Below are 18977 nucleotides of genomic sequence, written 5' to 3'. Positions count from 1 at the left end.
CTTGCCGAGTTCTGCCACCTGCAGTGATGCAGTGTGTACGAGTTGCAGTAGGGCTTGTGCAGCCATTGGTCATGCCAAATAGGCTTTTGCGGTTGTTATGGAGAAGAGATTTCCTCTTTCTCGGAGAACCTAGTCTTCACCTTTCTGGCAGTGGACTTTGGAGTAGGCTGTACTCTGAATTGAATCTCAGTCAAGCCATCTTCAAGTGGTGCTACGGCCCCCATACATAAGCAAAATGCTACTGTGAATTGGTCCAAATGCAAGCCTGTTAAGGGTCCAATCCTGGCTGCTGTAACAAGTGTCCTTTGCTTACCGATGCAATACCTAGACCGTCTTGTCTTTAGGAATGGGGCATGAAGTTTGGGAGCTCTAGAAAAATCCAAGGTGTCGATACCCATCTGTGGACTAGAGCTCTCCCCTGCGCTTTTCTAACTGCACCCCTTCCTCGGTCTACCTACATCAAGAGTCCCTGTTAATCCTCACCCCAGTGTCAGGTGGCTGTTTTAATGACAGGACTGTAGTTGAAGCACGAGATACTAGGGGACCTCCCAGGGAATGTTGTGTTCCTTGGAGGAAGAGAAGGGCTTCCTGGGCAGGACCCAATATGATTGTTTTATGTACGCTCAGCTGAGGCCGCTTAGTACGCACCAGGCCCTATCATGACTGAGTATTGTTGACCAAGCTAACAATAAATGACATCAAATATGTTTTGAAAAACTGTGGCTTTGAAAAACCTTGCTCCACCAGGGCGACTCCTTACAATCCCGATAGTTATACGTGCAAGATTAAAAGTTTCAAAATCCGGTCAATGAAGTCGCAGGTCAACTGTATAAGGACGGTAAAAAGCCTAACCGTCCCATACGTTGAAGAAATTAATTAATGAAAATACAGGACTCTGCGCCAACAACTCAAGTTGAGTTAAATCTTAGATTATGCTTTATTGATCATCCATGACCATTGAGCCCATAATTGATAACATGTTTCGGCTCCACTGAGCCTTTTTCAAATCCGGGCTACCCATAATTGTAATATAGGACATACAATATATCATAGTCAAAAAACAATTTGTATGTACGACATCATAAAGTATAACATAATACCAGTTTTCAAATATCGTGACCACAAAATATGCATAATAACATGAAAGAAATTAGACAGAAAAACAAGGATGGGCAATTTGTGGACAAGTTAAATCTTAATTGTTTTGATATTCAATTTACTGGAGAATGCAACAAACAGCGGATACATTTTCTGGACTTGACAATATATTTGGAAGATCAAGTACTACAAACAACTACATTCAGAAAACCAACTGAAGTTAACTCAATATTACATGCTAAAAGTTGTCATTTTCGACCAACTATCACCAATATACCATTGGGTGAATATATCAGAGCGAGACGAAATTGTAATAGTAACTTAAAATTTGAAGAGGAATGTAATCTATTACAACGACGTTTTAGAAGGAGGGGATATGCCCAAAAAGATATAAGTAAAGCATACAAGAGAACCAAATTGATGCAGCAGCAGGATACTTTGAGACAGAGACAAGGGAATAATTTGGAAGCTAACATGCCGATTAGCTTTATCACTCAATATTGTTCAGACCACCAGAGATTACGAAAAATTTTGAACAAACATTGGTACCTACTTAAATTGGACAGTCATATTGGTGAGTTTGTGAGTGATCATCCACGCATTACCTTCAGAAGAGCAAATACACTTAAATCTATCCTTAGTCCATCGTTATTACCGGACATTGAGAGCACTACTCAAGGTACATGGTTACACAAGAAAGATTCTGGTTTCAGGAAATGTGGAGTCTGTCCACAATGTAAATATGCATACCAAAGAACAACGGAATTCGAAGATAAAAATGGAAAATGTTGGATCATTAAACAAGGAATTAATTGCAAAACAACTTTTGTAGTATATGGCATCATCTGTGTCTGCCACAAACTATATATTGGTAGCACCAAGAGACAGTTGAGAATCCGTATCCGTGAACATTTAGCCAAAATTGGCAGTCAAGACCCATCACTTCCGTTAGCTGAACATTGGCAAAAAACACATCAGCTACATCTCAAATCGGAAATTAGATTCATTGGTCTTAAACAAGTATCCTTGAACAAAAGAGGTGGTGACAGAGTGAAGGCGTTACGACAAGCGGAAGCAAGAGCAATTTGTTACTTCAATTCGACAAATACAGGACTTAATACAGATAATGAAATGGTTTCATTCTTGTGAGATGTAGTACATTGCAATCTGGCTTCTCAAGCTCGAATAATTTTCATTGTTATACTTGATTTAGAACACGGCTCATTGTTTATTAGGAGGTTACATGTATTTCAGGGTGTTGTTAAAGGGATACCCCATCATAATTGGTAGCTCAGTATTTTATTTGAATGTTGCGTGTAATGCTCACCAACCTTTTGTAGTTAGGTGCATTAGTGCCCGTGATTATACATTACTGTGATAGTAACCATTTAAGTATTCAACAAATATAAATTGGGTCAGGAGAAGCGTATACATGCTTTGTTAGTTTCTCAGGCTTTATTCAAATATTTTGAATTATATAGCATATGTAATTTGTAGAATGCTGGGGGATAGAATGCGGTTTTCAATGACGACGCTTGTCCTTGCGTCGCCGTGGTAACCGCGCACAGTGATGACGCCTAGTATAAGAAGGCATACCTGGTAAGCGTTCGGCTTACCTGCCGACGCGTGTGACTGTTTGTGTTCCAGGAACTGGTAAGAGAGGACCGCTTATCTCATGGTTTACTTTTCAATGAGATTTAGCTTTAATGGTACTTGACGAGTAGCAACAAAATAAGCTATATGTTGTGCTTTCCGTACTTGATATACGTGTTCTATAATTGGAAATGCGTCATCATTTCACGTAATGATGGTTAGTTACAATTGTCTTCACTACGGAACTTATAATGAATTGTTTTGAATAAGGCAGAAATGGCCTGTGACCATTAAGAAGAGTTGTTTTGCCCGTTTGGTGAAGGGCGGGATTTATTCTCATGAAAATGCCTAGTTGCCACAGGCAACCTTGATATACACAATTAATGTATATTCTAAATTGGACAATCAGTTTTATTTACCTTCGCTACTTACATTTTTTGTTTAGATTGATATTGGGGATTGCACCCCGTTACTACTACATGGACAAATAGTCATAAGAACTGGTTACATCAAATTTCGGGTAAGGACATCCACCAAGTTGTCAGTTTGTCTCAAGGGACCATTGCAGAATTTGGTTATATTATTCAATGAATTGAAGAATAATGATTACTAATGGGTTCTTTTTTCTTTTTGTTTGTGTTTTTGTTTCTGTTTTTTGTGCTCTTTTTCTGTTTACTCAAACATAACAATGTATTATGATATGTTTGCCTATTTTTCTACACCCATGAACCCTTCCCTTTTGCCCATCCTTGTTTTTCTGTCTAATTTCTTTCATGTTATTATGCATATTTTGTGGTCACGATATTTGAAAACTGGTATTATGTTATACTTTATGATGTCGTACATACAAATTGTTTTTTGACTATGATATATTGTATGTCCTATATTACAATTATGGGTAGCCCGGATTTGAAAAAGGCTCAGTGGAGCCGAAACATGTTATCAATTATGGGCTCAATGGTCATGGATGATCAATAAAGCATAATCTAAGATTTAACTCAACTTGAGTTGTTGGCGCAGAGTCCTGTATTTTCATTAATTAATGACATCAAATATGTGTAACTGTATAATTGTGTAATCTCAATAGCCATCATACCGAAACTAGACCTGCTTTATATTTAGATAGTAAACTGCTATCATGCTGCTGAGGTACACCATTTTAATTTAAACCATAGGTGCAGAAGGTTGAGTCGGTTATATTTATTAGCATCCAGCACAACAATGCCACCACCCTTTTCGTCCGACTTGATAACAATGGTTGAATTGCTTTGAATTCAGACTTTTTAAATTTGGCGTATGACATCTGAACTTGGAATACATTTTGTTTTTTAATTTCTACTCTTTCAAAAGTAATAAGCTAATTTGACAAGTAACTGGCGTGAAGGTGGAGGTTGGTCACAATCCATTAATAATATCACTGCCCTCCTTATTGATGACGTAAAATAAGTTCTTAATCTAATCTTTCAGTAAAATGGTTTAACTTCAGTTATTGTTTTGCTTGGTGTTGATGACATTTTCTGGATAAGCGTTCAAAAAATATTCTCTGGCCCAGCTGGAGACCTATTGACTAAATTAAGCCAAAAAGAACAACCATGGATGTATAACTTAAAATTATATGAGAGTCCTTAACCTATTGGAGGAGTGCAAATCCTTTTTTATTTTCCTTCCAAGTGTATTTTATTGGTTTTACAACAAAGCAACAAGGGCTGAGAACACGTTAGATGCATCACAATAGTAACCAGTTATGACGTACAATGGGTGCATCGGCAAGTCGAGTAAAACCAGTTTTTTCGTTTCTTTCCCCTCCCCTCCTATTGCCCACCTCCCCCAACTCTTCATAAGGAAGATCGACATAACCTGAAGTGCTGAGTAAAAAGGTCCTCTTTTGCCACTTTCAACTCTCTCTTGTCCACCATGCGTTATATGATCTAATCCTGGACCAGTCACAAGCTCTTAGACCCCAGAACAAAGAGGTGTGCGTAATATGATTAACACCGTGGCAAAGGCTTGATGCAGCCGATGCCTAACTAGGTCTTGATGCTTACTACGGGGAGACCAGCAGGGATTCTCAATATGATGCGTAGTATTCTATGAAGGGGAGCCATATTAGGTCAATGGGCTTTTGTGAGTCTTCGAGAGTGGCGGTAAGACTCTCCATTTCGTATATGGTATGAGCTTGGGTGATCCATTCCTTTTTGAGGGCAAGGTAGCGCACTTCCACCTGATCGTCATGTTCTTGCTGCCAGGAGAAGGTTGCGATGCATGTGTGTTAGCAATGTGTATGTGTCTTCTCCCTCTGATTCAATGCCAAACAGTACCAATAATGGAGAAAGAGTTCTGAAGATCCCGTATACTGCTCGGATCCACCCCAATACGTCACTCCAGTAGGTCTGAACGTGCACAGTTCCACCATTCGTGCCAGTAATCGCTTACCTCCCCACACCCCTTCCAGCAAAACTGGGAAGACCCTGGGTACATTTTGGAGAGCCTTTGAGGCGTGTAGTGCCATCTCAACAGAAAATTTACTTTGTGCATTTTGTATTTCATGGAGATAGTTGAACTCCACACCCCTCTGTGAATTGCCTGCCATGCGCCTGGGGAGTCGTATAGTGTAAGGTCTGTGTCCCATTTGATTTCCGAAGTGGGACGCGATGTGAGGAGAGCCTTATAGACTTGTTCAAATGCAGTAAGGGGCCGATGCAAGGAATCTCCCCATCTAGGTCCGTAGGGTCGTGAAGGGTGCTCTTGAGTTCCAAGTATAGTAGAGAGGGAAATTGAGATGCCGTGCAGCGCTTGTTCTAGCTCTTCTTTCAAGAGGTACGCTGCCTTCCTCCACATTTGTCCAGCCCTAACTAAGCCCTAGTCGTAAAGGGGTTGGAAGCTGGGGTCTTCACTAAGGTAATCGCGTATTGGGGGGACCAAATACAGCTTAGGGGAGATGGCCATGTAGTTATGCCCTTCATGGATTGTGAGGGGCGCCACATGGTCCATAATACGCCTAGGATTGGATGATCTCGGATCCTGCGGGACATGGAGGCGCATGGGACCCACAACCATTCGCCTAATGTAACCGGAGCGAAGAGAGAATTCTGCAAGGGCACCCACTGCTTTTCTGGGTTTTCCCAGAGGTAGTCGGAGAGCATCCTAAATTGAGCCACTCTGTAGTATTCCGAGAAGTCGGGGAATCATGTGCTTCCCTTATCTCTTGTTAGAATTAGGGTCTTGTTTGGAGTCTGCCCACAAGAAATCTAGAAGTTGTTGCTTGATTTCTACAAAGAATGTGTCCAGGACTATGATTGGCAGGGACTGGAAGAGGAATAGGAATCTAGGGAGGATGTTCATTTTGATAGATGTGACCCTTGCTGCCCAAGATAATGATAGTTCGGACCATTTACTCAGGTCGGATTTAACAGTGTTCTACAGGAGCAGAAAATTAACCTGGAACAGGTTCCTGAGGGTGGACGTGATGTTTACCCCGAGGTATCCAATCGCCTCTGTTTGCACTTGGAATCCCCACCTCGCTATAAGCTGGGATGGAAGGGGGATGTCTGGGTGAAGAAGCAACGCATTTGTCTTCTTTAAGTTAGCGCAAAATCCTGATAGTCATCCGTAGTGCTGCATTGTCTTGAAGAGGGCAGGAACGGATTCCAACGGATGTGTTGGATATGTCAGGATGTCTTCTGCGAACATCGCCAATATATGCGAATCCTTTAAATAGGTTGCTTGTCTGATTTAGAGTGCTTGAATAGTCTTTTAAGATGGCTGCTACTATAGTTCTCTAGTGAACGCAAACCAAAACAATGGCAAAGATGATTGCCATTTGACTGTTTTGCCGACTCGTGATTACATGCCAGCATGTTTTCAAGTAATCTGGAAAAGCAGTGGCACATTTTGGGTGTCGATAATTGATACTTTTTATAACGTTCAGTTTCAGGCGACTCCCACGCCTACCAGAACGAGTTTAAAATACATTTTCCAACAATAATGTAGACCCTAATTGTGCCAGTACATTCTCAGTACAATGTATAATATGGCTTTCATGCCCTGCCAGGAGGGTGGACATGGCCTTTAATGGACTGCCAGCCCGAGCTAAGGGAAGTCCGAGCGAAGCAAGGGCCTCAGCTCAGGCTGTGGACCATTAAAGCCCCTGGCCACCCACTTGGCAGGGCATGAAAGCCAGTCGCACCTCAGGGATTGTCCGGTGTGCGAATGGCTTTAACAGTTTTTCTTTAGGAGATCTGCTCTGCTAGCGCATCCGATCGCCTGATGAGAAATGAAAATAATAAAAAGAAATGGCCGCCACCATATGGAAAAGAGCAGCGGCCAAACGGAAGGTGCTATGGAACCAGAGCGCAATGCTCCGGCCCTGCAGGCAAGTGGCAGTGGGTGGGGAGACTAACAGGGAGAGGCTCCCTGTTGCCTACCCGCAATGGAAAAAGAAAAGCGCCACGAGAGAAGGGCCTCGGGTGGCTGGGACAGCAGCTGGGTATTCTGTATTCTCGCTAGCTGTCCCAGCCACCTGGTTTGTTGAACGCCCATCCCTAGGTGCGAATTAACACGTGTTTTTCAGCCTTAATTTCTGAAGAATTTCCAGCCGTGCCATGTGAGCAGTCCAGAAGGTATATGTTTTGTGGTATTGGTCAATTAGTTGAACGTGCCTTTAATTATGTATCGTCATACTCCCCAACAAAAGGTTGAAAAATTGCCTTATTTACGAATAAGTAAGTAAAGATTCTGAATCACAACAGCATTTAGGCAGAAGGCAGTTATAGAAACAATGCATAGGACCTTTTTATGGACGCGTCAATTTTGGGAAAAAGTCATTACCATGTAGTTCAGTTTGGAAATGTAATCTCTAAAGAATGTATCACCCTCAGGAAGATGTGGCATTAGTCAGCCGTACACGTCGAAAGCGATTGGTGATGATCGATGGTGAAAAATGAGGTCATTAGTGTTTATAGATGGATATGGTGCCCTAATTGAATAGCAGGCACGTGTCAGATTAGTATAACGGAACATGTTTTGAATTCAATTACTCTTGAACAATAGTGTTTACATAGATGAATTGCTGGTTTTAGTCACAATCTTGTTAATATTTTTTTTCTATGTGTTAATATTTCCGTATATATATTTTGTGTACAAAGATGAGATCTTGATTGTATTCTTATTTGTCTCATGTTATGTTTGAACGTATTGCAATTACATTTGTATATGATTAATGGCAGTCATTTGAGTTTTTGAGTGTAAATTTAGGTAGGGATCACAGTGCTGGTTATTGTAGAAAATTGTTGATTTGATTTACCAATAAAATAATTTGAATATTGCATTATTGAATGTTCCCATGTGAACATTATTCTAAATGTTTTCCTTTCCTAAATCTGAAGACCATTTTTTTGGTGACCATTACCTCAGCACGTAGGATAAGTGAGTTAGACCCCCTTTTTTGCCCCCCCACCCCTTCTTGACATCAGCCCAGAGGATATTAACCCAATATTGTGATCCTTCCTTGCACCCAACGGTTTCTTCAGATTGTGTGTGCCCGGTCATTATCCTCTAATCTCTCTGGATCTACTGCCTCCTTGCCTGACCACTGACAGACTCTGCTGATTATATTTGTAGAAAGCTGCTCCCTTCATAACCTAGAACGACATGTTCTTGTTGGCACTACAATGAAAGTGGGTAAGGTATGCCTACATTTCAGAAACATGTGGCTGACGGAAACCGCCCCATAGCATCCGATTTCAGAAGTTCCCCTCCAATTAGGAGGTCCGACCCAATCTACTAGGGTTATGGCTACTTACTGAATGGAGGCAACAGCCATTTCCTTGTATAAGATATTTTGGGCAGATACCTGGGCCTTGCACTGTGCCGTTTGCATGATTATCCACTCCATCTCTCAGGTTTGCCAACCTCTGCTTCAGGACTGCTGTCCTCCAAGTTTCACCTGCTTCAGCACTGTGTACACCAAAGGTTGTACTGGATTTCTCAGTAAATATATTAGCTGCATGTCTTTGGGGCATGACTGATCTACTGTCTTAGGTGGACACCATTACAGAAATAGTACCACTACATCCCCATGGTCATTGATGATATTTGTAGTAGGGAGGTTGTGTAGATTTGCACTCCATTTAGCGTGCTTTGTGTTCCGTCCACTTAAAATAGTGCTTTTTAACTTTTTATTTTTAATTGTAGCTTTTGCAAGCTTTGCTTCTTGTTCCCATTTTTTTTCCAAAGCTAAATATTTTTTTCCCTCCAGTGTACATATTCCACGCATTGCATGCTTGGAATGTTTTACCTGTGCCAGTACAAAATTGTAATTTTTGGAAAAAAATGTTCTAGTAACTAAAACAATATTTGCACCAAAAATGGAAATCTACAAAATGTTGCAGTAAAATAATTGAGGCAAATGTAATGACTGATACAAAGCATTTCAAGAATTAATTTTTAGTTTCTTTTCTCTATTCCTCTAGGATCAAAGCCTTTCCCTCGTTATGGCTACAAGCCTGCACCACCGAACGGATGTGGATCTGAAGTATTTGGTGTGCATGTCAGTATTCCGGTTCTTTAAGAATATAGTTGCATGGCCTAGTCTATCCTTTTAACTAACATTAACCAGTGATTTATAAAGTTGGGTTTTAATGTTTGAGAAGGACAAAGCTCTGTGTTCCGCTAACGATAAAGGTCAATATTTATTGCAGTATATGGAACGGATATAAAGGATATAGGGTTCCTAATTTAGCTCGAAGGTAATATTGATTAAATACATATGCTTTAAGGCTGACATGCCAGTAAACAATGGTTTTTCTCTGGTTTAATGAAATGTATTCTGTGAAGGCATCGCGAAGCAAGACCGACAACGGATTCAGAATTCAAAACAAACACTTTTATTAACTTCAATGTCCGGATGGAAAAATGCCTAACTTGCCCTATGTGAAGGTGGAATTTCCCTACCTGAATGAAACTAAGACTAAGGAAAGTCTGAGTCAGAGTTCAACTTAATCTGTCCGTGTCCAAAACCTATACTTGCCCTCACATCTAAACTATACAATGTGCAGGTATGTCGGCAACCAAAAACATAAAGTTCTTAGCTTTTTTCAGCTCACAGCTTCTTTTCAGCTCCCTTCCCCAAGTATAAAATAGTTCTAACAAAAAGTTTTGGTTACCTTTTCTTAATTTCAAAGTGATAAAGTTTTAACCAATCCTCGGGGTTCCCTTCTCCAAGTAACACAGTTCCAAACACAAAAGCGCCTTTAGGCTCCGTTCTCAAGTCAGTAAATACTTCAGATCATAGGGCTCACTTCCCCAAGACTCAGTTTCAGTATGGCAAAAATACCCTTGATCTTCTTTTATGGTCCTTTGTCGCACTTGCGCCCTCTTTTTATTGCTGGTTTTCATGTAATGTAGTTTTCACACAGTTTAGTATTCATCATGCCTTTCTTTGTTTCAAGGTTAAAGTTCCATGGATTTTAGAATGCAGCAAACAATGATTTTACTTGAATTTCAAGTTTCATTTACTTTCAATGTTAAAGTTCCAATGTTTTTCAAAGTTTTATGAATTTTAACACATGGTTGGTTTTCACTTTAGAGTTCAACATGCAATGGTTTTAAAGGTTAATTCATTTCTGAACTCAATATCGTTCTGCTTATTGGTAGAGTTTTCATTCAGTTCCGTATTCAATAAAGGTGGGTTGCATTCATAACGCACTTTCAATTCAACCCATTTAATAATGCTTCAGTTTGCTTTAATTGTAGAGCCCGGCCCTCAGAGACTTTCGAACACGTGTTTCCTCAAATACGCGACCACTCTGATACAAAGTAGTCCATCACAAGGAAAGAGTTCAAACGCTTGCGAACTGGGTTTCTTACTCGTTAGAAACTCACTGGCCACGTTCACAGCTTTCCCAGCAGCCTGGATCATCCGGCCTGCATGTGATGTCAGAGCTCCTCCTGCCCCTCAGGCACTCCTGTGGCAAACTCCTGACACAGGGGAATGATCACCTTGACGAGAAGGAAAAAGGACAACCTCTCCACATGGCTCCCTTCACAACATTCGGTTTGTTCCATGCAGCCCCAGCTCCTGCGCCACACTTCCTTAAATAGCCCCTCTCTGCAGACCTCAGCGTCTCTGCATGTTTTCCAAAGTTCGCTGCTGCTCACACAGGCCTTCCTGCTGCTGTTCCTGTCACTCTTTTTGCTGGTGAGATGGTCTCCTTTTATACACCTGGATCCCCTTGACAGGCTGCATATACACCTGCAGCTCCTTGACAGGCTGCATGTGTGGATGCTCAATCAGCCCTGCTTGACCACAATGAACGGGGCATGCCTGACCTTTACTGCTTTCAACATGCATCTTCCTTGTCCCCATACCATTGCTCTTTGTTGCCTCTTATTCGTCTCAGTACTGTCGGAGTTTAGATCTGGGGAAACTAGGGGAGCTGACTTACAATAACCTATAAAGTTCGGGGAGGGGTTGGGTTGGTCGTCGGTAGGGAAAGGGGGATACCATGTCTTGCCCAAGGGCTCCCCATTCCCAGTCCTCAAGGACCCTTCGCCCTGGTGATCCTCCCTCGCTTCTCCGCCCCCAGGGTCGGGATCCAAGAGTGATGGCCGTTTCCTGGCCACCTGCGCAGAGGATCCAAGGGGCTTAGGAGTGAGAATGCCCTTGGGTTTCTCACAATTCACATTTGTTTTTTGTTTTTTTATGCCAGTTTTCCATAGCTGAGCCACTTACTTTAATTCATCATTTGAGGTTCCAAGCTCACAACAAAGCATAACAAGCTTGCCTGCCTTCATCTTTAAGAGTGGAGCTATGCACCCTGCGAGAGGTGTGCTTTTTTGCTCTGTGGGTGTTTACAAGATGGGTTGCCTTTTAATACTTGGTGTGATGGGTACCAATGAACCTTTTGGGGCATGCTACAGCATTGGCTGGGCCTTAGGTTGGAGGGCATTGTATTCATTCTGTCCTTGTCTTACACAGTTTTATCACACTTAGCATTATTTCAAAGTGAAGTCAAGTATCGCATATGGGGCAGTAACAGAAACATTTTTTAGACAGATGGGCAGTGTCGCCACCAAATTCCAAAAATGTGGTGAAATCTGGTTTGGCCACCTTGCCCTCCTCTTTCCTACGGTTGTCGTCTTCTTTTCACCTCCTTTCTTCCCGCTCAAGGCCCACATTTCTGATAGTGAGCCTTTTCCACAACTTGCTCCTTTTTAAGTTCCGCTTCCCTTCTCTCCCCACCGCCCGTCTCCTGGCTGAGCCTCCTTTGTTTAGCCTTTACAACCATCCTCATGTTGGATGCCTTTTGGCTATCTACGACTATGAATCTTTCTGCTCCATTCACCCTCACCACTCGGTGCCTCATACACTGCGGGACCTTTGCTGCTTTTTATTACCCGCTAGTTGCATGTAGACCATATGCTTGAATAGCTATGCTTACTAGAAATGTGCTTGTTACAATGGGCACCGTCATTCGAGGATGTTATGTTCTCCCATGCAATGCCCTAGCTTGATGCCCCACCCACCATCTTCCAACCCGTGAAATTGGCCAGATGTAGTTTTCAGCCAAAAAGTAACAAACCATTTGGGTGCTTTTAGATTGTACAGTAAACCTGTATGGGGTGATGGGCTGATTTTGTGATTGTACAGTAAACCTGTATGGGGTGATGGGCTGATTTTGTGATTGTACAGTAAACCTGTATGGGGGTGATGGGCTGATTTTGTTTCTCACATTACCTCGCTTTTTTTTCCTCAAGGCCACATGGTAGTCGTACTCGTTATTTTACTGCAAGTGTGTAATGCTGAGTGAATTAGCTCATTTGGTGCTGAAGTTGGTTCTGCGGTTTCATGACGATTCACACCAACACTCCCCGTCGCACCCCTCCCGCTACAGATTGGCTGATTTCACTCAGCATTCTATTGCCTGATCCCTTACAACCCCTTTCCCTATAAAACTCCCTCGTTCTCTTCCTTGTTTCTCTGTCGTAAGCCTTTCTCTTTCCTGTCTTCCCCCTCCTCTTTTTCTTTTCTCCTCACGTTCTCCTTCTATTCAGAAGGATTTGGTCCTCTGTATTTCTTACAGGATGGCTTACAAACTGAATATGATCCAACGCACTTTCTCCAGATGCTCTTTGGTTGAAGGTGGTTTCAGTTGCTATGCATGAGCTGATTGCAGGTTGATAGACTAAGCAATGTAAACACTGCAATCCATTTAATGGGTATACTTCTACCTTTTGTTTATGGAAAAGTCCAAAGACCTAGCAGCATCTGGGTGGCGTCCTAGCACTTTTTCAGTTGCAGACTACAAATGAGAACCTAGGAAACCTTTTCCTTGTGTTATCTTTTAAGAGCCCGTTGGCCCGAATAGGATGGTTTAATATTTTCCAGATGCCCATAAGTATCTCGTGACCCTATAGGTGTAAATGGATACGGGTATGGGAAAGTTCAATATTAATCTGTAACGTCTGCTAAGGCCCCAACCCTCCTGTCAGCAAAGACATGTTTTTTTTTCATTTAGTTAGGCCTTGTGTTAAAACTCGTTGACATCTCGCATGTTTTATCCTACGTAGTGGCATTGCACAATCAACATAAACATTGGATGATGGGTGAGAAAACGTTTGACATGGTTATGTAGTAGGTAGTTTAGAAACAGTTATTGTCATGTTTCTGCATATGTGCCTCTGGGTGGTGCTGTATGCAGGCTTGTGGGGTGTTTTCTACCATCTTCAGAGAAGACCCTAAATCATTATTTAACATTTCCTTTTCACAAATCGTTATATACAAAATGGACTTCAACTCCCATAATGCACCTTGTGGCAGTTCTCATTCCCTTGGTATTCCCATGCATCAGTCTTGGAACCACAATCCCCAAAAGCCTTGGAGATCACTTCTGCTTTCAACTTTCCCAGGACCAGAGAGGGAGGAGACAGATTTACCTTCAGATGTGGTACTAATGAACCTGCTTCAGCACAGGGCAGGTCACTATATAAGCAGCTGCCTGCAGGAGCACAGGGCTCTTACATTGAGTTCGCTCCCAGCCCTTTGTTCCTTGAGACTTAGAATTCTGCGGTTTACTGTTGCTGCCAGAACCTGCTCCAGTGCCCTGTGCTTCCTGCCTGTCAGCCCACCTACTCTGCTTTCTCTCCCCCTGCCTTCTGCCCTGTGTATCTGTGCTTCCTGCTGTGCAGCCCTGCTCCCCTGCTTGCAGTCTCTGTTCCTTGTCTGCAGCCCCATGCTCCCTACCACCAATTATTTTGTTCCATACCTGCAGTTTCTTGCTCTGTGGCCATAGTCCGTGTTTACTGGCTTTAGCTTCCTAGATTCTAGTTCTGATCTTCCTTGTTCTGACTGCAGTTCCGCCCTTGTTGTTCTAGGCCAGAGTTCCAGTCCCTTGTATTTCTGGTACATGCTACAGTCCAGTCCTTGCTATCCCAGTTTTCCTATTTACCAGGCTACGGTTCAGTCTGCTGTTCCTTGATTCCAGTCAATAGTTTCTAGTCTGCAGTTCGTCTCCTGTGCCATTGCACTTGATTCTTTTCGACTTGCTGTTCCTCTTTCTTTCCTGGTCTCTGTCCTGAACCTTGCTTACCTTGCCTGCCTATTCTTCCCTAGATATTTGTTACTGTTCTTGTCCTCATTCATGCTTCTGTTATTCCTTTGTTAAGAGTTTGGCTGCTGGATTTCCCAGCAGGCAATATCTGCCCCTTTGTCTCGTTTTACTTGTAGTCTATAGTGAATTTAATGTAAAAGTGTTTTGTGTTTTGTTCCCTCAGAGGGCACCCACTATAGGTTCCAGCTGGACCCATACCGACCTGTCTCGTGCAAGTACACTCCTTGTTTGTGCCCTAGGGTCCTGACACAGAAGCCACTCTTGCTGCCCCCTTCCAGGGTGTGGTGCATGTAAAAGTTATTTGCACAGAGGCATTGAGCTTCCCTTATATCTGTAGGTAATCTCTAGTCCAACCTGTGTTTACACCCCAGTGGGATTCCTCATTGTTTGTGTAGTGCATGGTTCCCATCCCTTCTTCTTCACCATTGAGGTCTGCATTTTCTTCCTGTTCCGTTGTTCTGAATTACCTTTTTCTATTCTTGCTTCTTGTTTAGCATCCTGCTGTATGTGCTTGCCTGTCCCCTTACATCAGCACAGCCGCCACAAGCCTACTTGGGTGCTCTGTGTAACCCCTGACAGTTATAGCCATGTTTGTATTAATAGAAATGAATGTACCAAACTTACATCTACTGACTGGTCCTGAAAATGAAAGCGCAGAAGATTGAGACAACAGCTCCTCATTTATAGCTGATGCCAGATGGCTTTAGTCGAACTCGAGAAGGGTTTTTGTTCTCCCTTGTAATAGTATCACACTTCCTCCCAACCCTCCACCCACCCCCCCCAGTATTTGAAGGTGCAACTTCGAAAGACTGAGCTGAACCTAAAATGTGTCCTTGGAGCCTGGACCTCAGCGGTGATCAAGGGATGTTAATTGTAGTTGCTGTTAGTTGTTCTTGGAGAGGTTGGAAACGGGACTGAGTTAAGGCAGCACGGGAGCTTGGGGACTGCCCAGTGGGCTTAGCCTTTGCTTGCAGTAACTCCTCCAAAAGCAAGCCACCATGGAAATTGCAGCAAAAGAGTGAGGATACTCCATGGGCAAATGTGTCCCTATTCGATAATAGTGGGAGACTTGGAAGCCACCAGTCCCCTTTTAGGATTGATGTATATCTGGAGTGGAAGAGACCCACTCTAGGGCTTACATTTGGAGCTTGCTAAGCTTCCTTCCAGAACAGTGGAGACTGGTAATCTGAGGAGGCCGAGACCCTAATCACTTAGCATCCCTGGGGAACAGATGATAGATCTGCTGGAGAAACGTGGTGCTTGCCTGCTGCTGAGGACCAGGACATCAAAGGGAAATGGTGTGCTCTGAGGTTCCTAGAGTTAACTTCAGCTTGCAAGATTAAGTGAAGTGGGAGGGGGGGGAAGCAGAAGAGCTACTACTGGTGTGGTTCTCTGAAGGAGGAAGCCCCCCCCACCAATTTTCCATAGTTTAGAACTCTTACTTCCAGCAGCTGCTATTGCTCAGCAGAACCTAAAAGAACTTCAAGCCAGTTTTGAGTTATCAAGCCGACCCTAAAACTGATGTCCAACAGCAAGATATTGTCCTGAAACAGACCGCCGATTGAGCTGTCAAACACTGCTACACCCATCGATTCACCTGATCGAGCCTTCTAGCTTCAAAGCGACCAGCTCCATGACCGAGCCCCCTTAAACTACCTTACCCACTTTGAAATGCTCGGCTCAAACCTACAGCTTTGCACAATAGACACCAACGAGCCTCCCAGCTCAGACATGCTTCCACTGTGCCTACGCAAAGTCAAACCAATAGTTTGAACGTGCATGCCACTGCAACCTAGTACCATCAAGCCAATTCGTCAGTCGAACCGGAGCACAAGCTAATGAAAAAGCATCCAAACGAGATGGAGTCGTAGAAACCGATTCGGTCCCCATTCCCTACCTAGGCCACAAAGACTATTTTCTGTGTTCCTATTCTTTATCCAATTGTCTATTTTGAAATGTCACCTGCTGTTCAATTCCAAGTTACCCAGCCTGCCTTTAACAGGGTTCGAAATTGAGGGAAGCTGGGAGTCCTTTAGCTCCTGCTTGCAGCCTAGAAGAATCTGGCTTCTCCAGCATGGGGTCTGTCATGGATTCACATGCTCATGAATATTCCCCGTCGTCAGGCTTGGAATCCTCGGTAAAGAAAAAATCAGTATCAGTTTTGTTTCTGATCTGTCTTTCGTAGTAGTAATCTCATCTGGCTCTGGGTCCCCCGTCTGGAGCGGTTCCTCCGTTGGTGGTAACAACAGTCTCGTCCTTATCTCCGAGCATAAGGACTGTATAGCCAACAAAATGGCCGCCAAGTTGTCTTGCGGCACTGGTTGAGGGAGATCCGACAGGCGATCAGGCGCCCCGTCGGCATCCTCGACGCCCTCGTCGTCTTCCACGTCGGGGTCCCTTCAGACAGGATGGCCTTCTTTCACGCCAGAGCCGTGGCCTAACACTTCGATCAGCTCCTCCTCAGAGGTTGAGGCCGAGTCCACGACGACCTCCTGCCCCCCCTTCTTCTCCGTCGGAGGTTTCACGGGGGCCCTGTCGATGGGCATGAAAGAGGACTCCCTCCGCGGTGGCAGGGAGATTCTGGGCCCCGGGGACGCCACCACTGGTGTAGCCTCCACAGGCTGAGCCAGGGCCGCCGCGACTGTCTCGATAGAGGCCTTGGCCGGATGGATCAAGGCTTTCGCCACCTTAGGTGCGCTCACCGCCTTCTCCTTGGGGGGGAGGGTCACCACCTCGCTCCCCCTCCGATGGGGCGTTAGGGCACGACCGGGGTCTCTCCAGGAGTTTCGCCGGGTGCTCAGCCTTCCTCTTACCCGAGCCAGAGCGTTGGCTCGTGATTGATGGCGCCGGGGAGGATGCGCCCTGCCTGGCGCCCGTAGAGCCCGACCGTTCGGCGCTCCCGGTTCCAGCGGACTCGCAGTGCTTGGCCTTCTGTTGGACCCCTGTCGCCGGGGCGCCCTCAAAGGTCTTAGAAGACCGCTTGGACTTCTTCTTCTTCTTCTTCTTCTTCTCGCCTGACGGGCTCTTTCCTTCCAGCCAGTTGGCGAGACGTTGATGGCGGTCCTTCATGGTCCGCTCCGACATCCTTCTCCACGTGCGTCTTGTTCTCATGTAGGCAGTAAAGGCAAAGGCAGTGTTCGTCCTCCTTGAAGACATTCTGAAGCTGGCATCCAGGGCAGACCCTGAACAGCTTTCCGGGCGTCGAGCTTCCCTTCTCCTGGGCCATGTCCGAGATGGGCCTGAGAAACTTCTGGAGTCCTCCAAAAGCGTGGCTCGACGAAATCTTCACCCTTGAGGGGCGTAGACGAATCCAACACGGGTCCCCGTTGATTGGATGAAGAAACAGTGGAGCTTGAGGCTCTTTTGACCGAAAAAAGAGAAATTTTTCTGAGAAAAAACGTGAAAAATAGCACTAACGCTCGAGAGCAATAGCACGAGGATCCCAACACTTGAACGTGCGGTAAAAATCTGAAGATGGCTGCCAGAGGCGGGGCTTAGGTAGAGGGCAGTCATTGGCTGTGGTCAGTATGACGCAGAGATCAGTGATTGGTTACTACTAGGAAAGACCGATCAGAAACGAAACTGATAATGATTTTTTCTTTAGCGAGGATTCCCAGCCTGACGACGGGGAATATTCATGAGCATGTGAATCCATGCCAGACCCATGCTGGAGAACAACAGTTACAGGTAAGTAACTTGTTCCTTCCTCAACAACCACATATACCAGGCGCTACTTTTGGCTCCCCCGGTGAAGTGATGCCAAACAAACACCAATGTGTATTTCCTTTTTATTTTAATTGTTGTATTGTTTATTGGTTAAAAAACGTATTCAACCGTAACAATATGGATTTAACTCTCTGCGTTTGGAACAATCTATAAACATTAGGACGCAGCTACACTGGATTTAAAGCATTAAGGGGTAATAAATAATGGACACAATTCTAGGTTTCCATCTTATGTGGAAGTTACAGAACGCTATGTACTAGCTCCACGTTCCTGAATGGTTGATGCTGGATACCCAGGAGCTGCTTTTAGATCCTGCGTATATAATTCTTAATTTCGAGCCCTGCTACAAGTATAAATTCATTCTATCTCAGCGGTCTTCAAACTTATTTTTTATGCCGAGCCTGACCTCGAATGAAAAAGTTGCCAAGCCCCACCCCCCACCCTCCCGCCTTGAGAAAAATACTGTTGCTTGACTCCCCCCCCGATGCCCTATCTGCTTAGATTTTCTATTAAAAGCAGTTCTCGTACTGTAATTTGGAAGTGCCTCATGCTCCCCCTGGAGACCCTTCGCACCCCGCACCCCACAGTTTGAAGACCATTGGTCTATCTTCTGGTGTTTTCCTTTGCTTTGCTGAGTGGTTATCATGTTTTTAGTTATCGTGTGGTTTTTTTTTCAACTTTAGTTTTTATTTGCATTTTTATATGACAAACAACAAAAGAAAAACTGAACAACCCCTCCCTCCCTCCCTTTGTACCCCCCCCTTCCCGAGTCCATTCCGGTGATTTGTTCATGGGAGACTCCCTGTGTTGGCTCCGTCTCTCGAGCCTCGAGGGCGATGCGATTTGTGACCGTGTCTTTAGCTGACTTAATGCCTCCGTTCCCCAGGTCGTGGGGACCCAATCCATAGTGTCCTGTTTTACGGGGCTTAACCCGTTCCCTTATGGATAGGC

General features: G+C 44.1%; 1 protein-coding gene and 1 long non-coding RNA gene across 2 annotated transcripts in view; both read left to right on the top strand.

The window, feature by feature from the left end:
• The window catches only part of PLA2G12A (phospholipase A2 group XIIA), a 57715-nt gene that overhangs the window by 23384 nt on the left and 15354 nt on the right, over positions 1 to 18977 (top strand). The window contains exon 2 of the mRNA XM_069630883.1: positions 9162 to 9238. Coding sequence (XP_069486984.1) covers positions 9162 to 9238 — 77 coding nt within the window. The remainder of the gene's footprint in view (positions 1 to 9161; positions 9239 to 18977) is intronic.
• Positions 3137 to 3704, top strand: LOC138516069 (uncharacterized). The gene is made up of 2 exons (XR_011282218.1): positions 3137 to 3211; positions 3594 to 3704. It is a non-coding gene; the product is annotated as an uncharacterized lncRNA (long non-coding RNA).

The sequence above is a fragment of the Ambystoma mexicanum genome, chromosome 6q (genome assembly GCF_040938575.1).
Source record: "Ambystoma mexicanum isolate Mex_15411 chromosome 6q, UKY_AmexF1_1, whole genome shotgun sequence".
Classification (NCBI taxonomy): domain Eukaryota; kingdom Metazoa; phylum Chordata; class Amphibia; order Caudata; family Ambystomatidae; genus Ambystoma; species Ambystoma mexicanum.
Note: the sequence above shows the minus strand (reverse complement) of the source record. Positions and strands in the feature narration are given on the sequence as shown.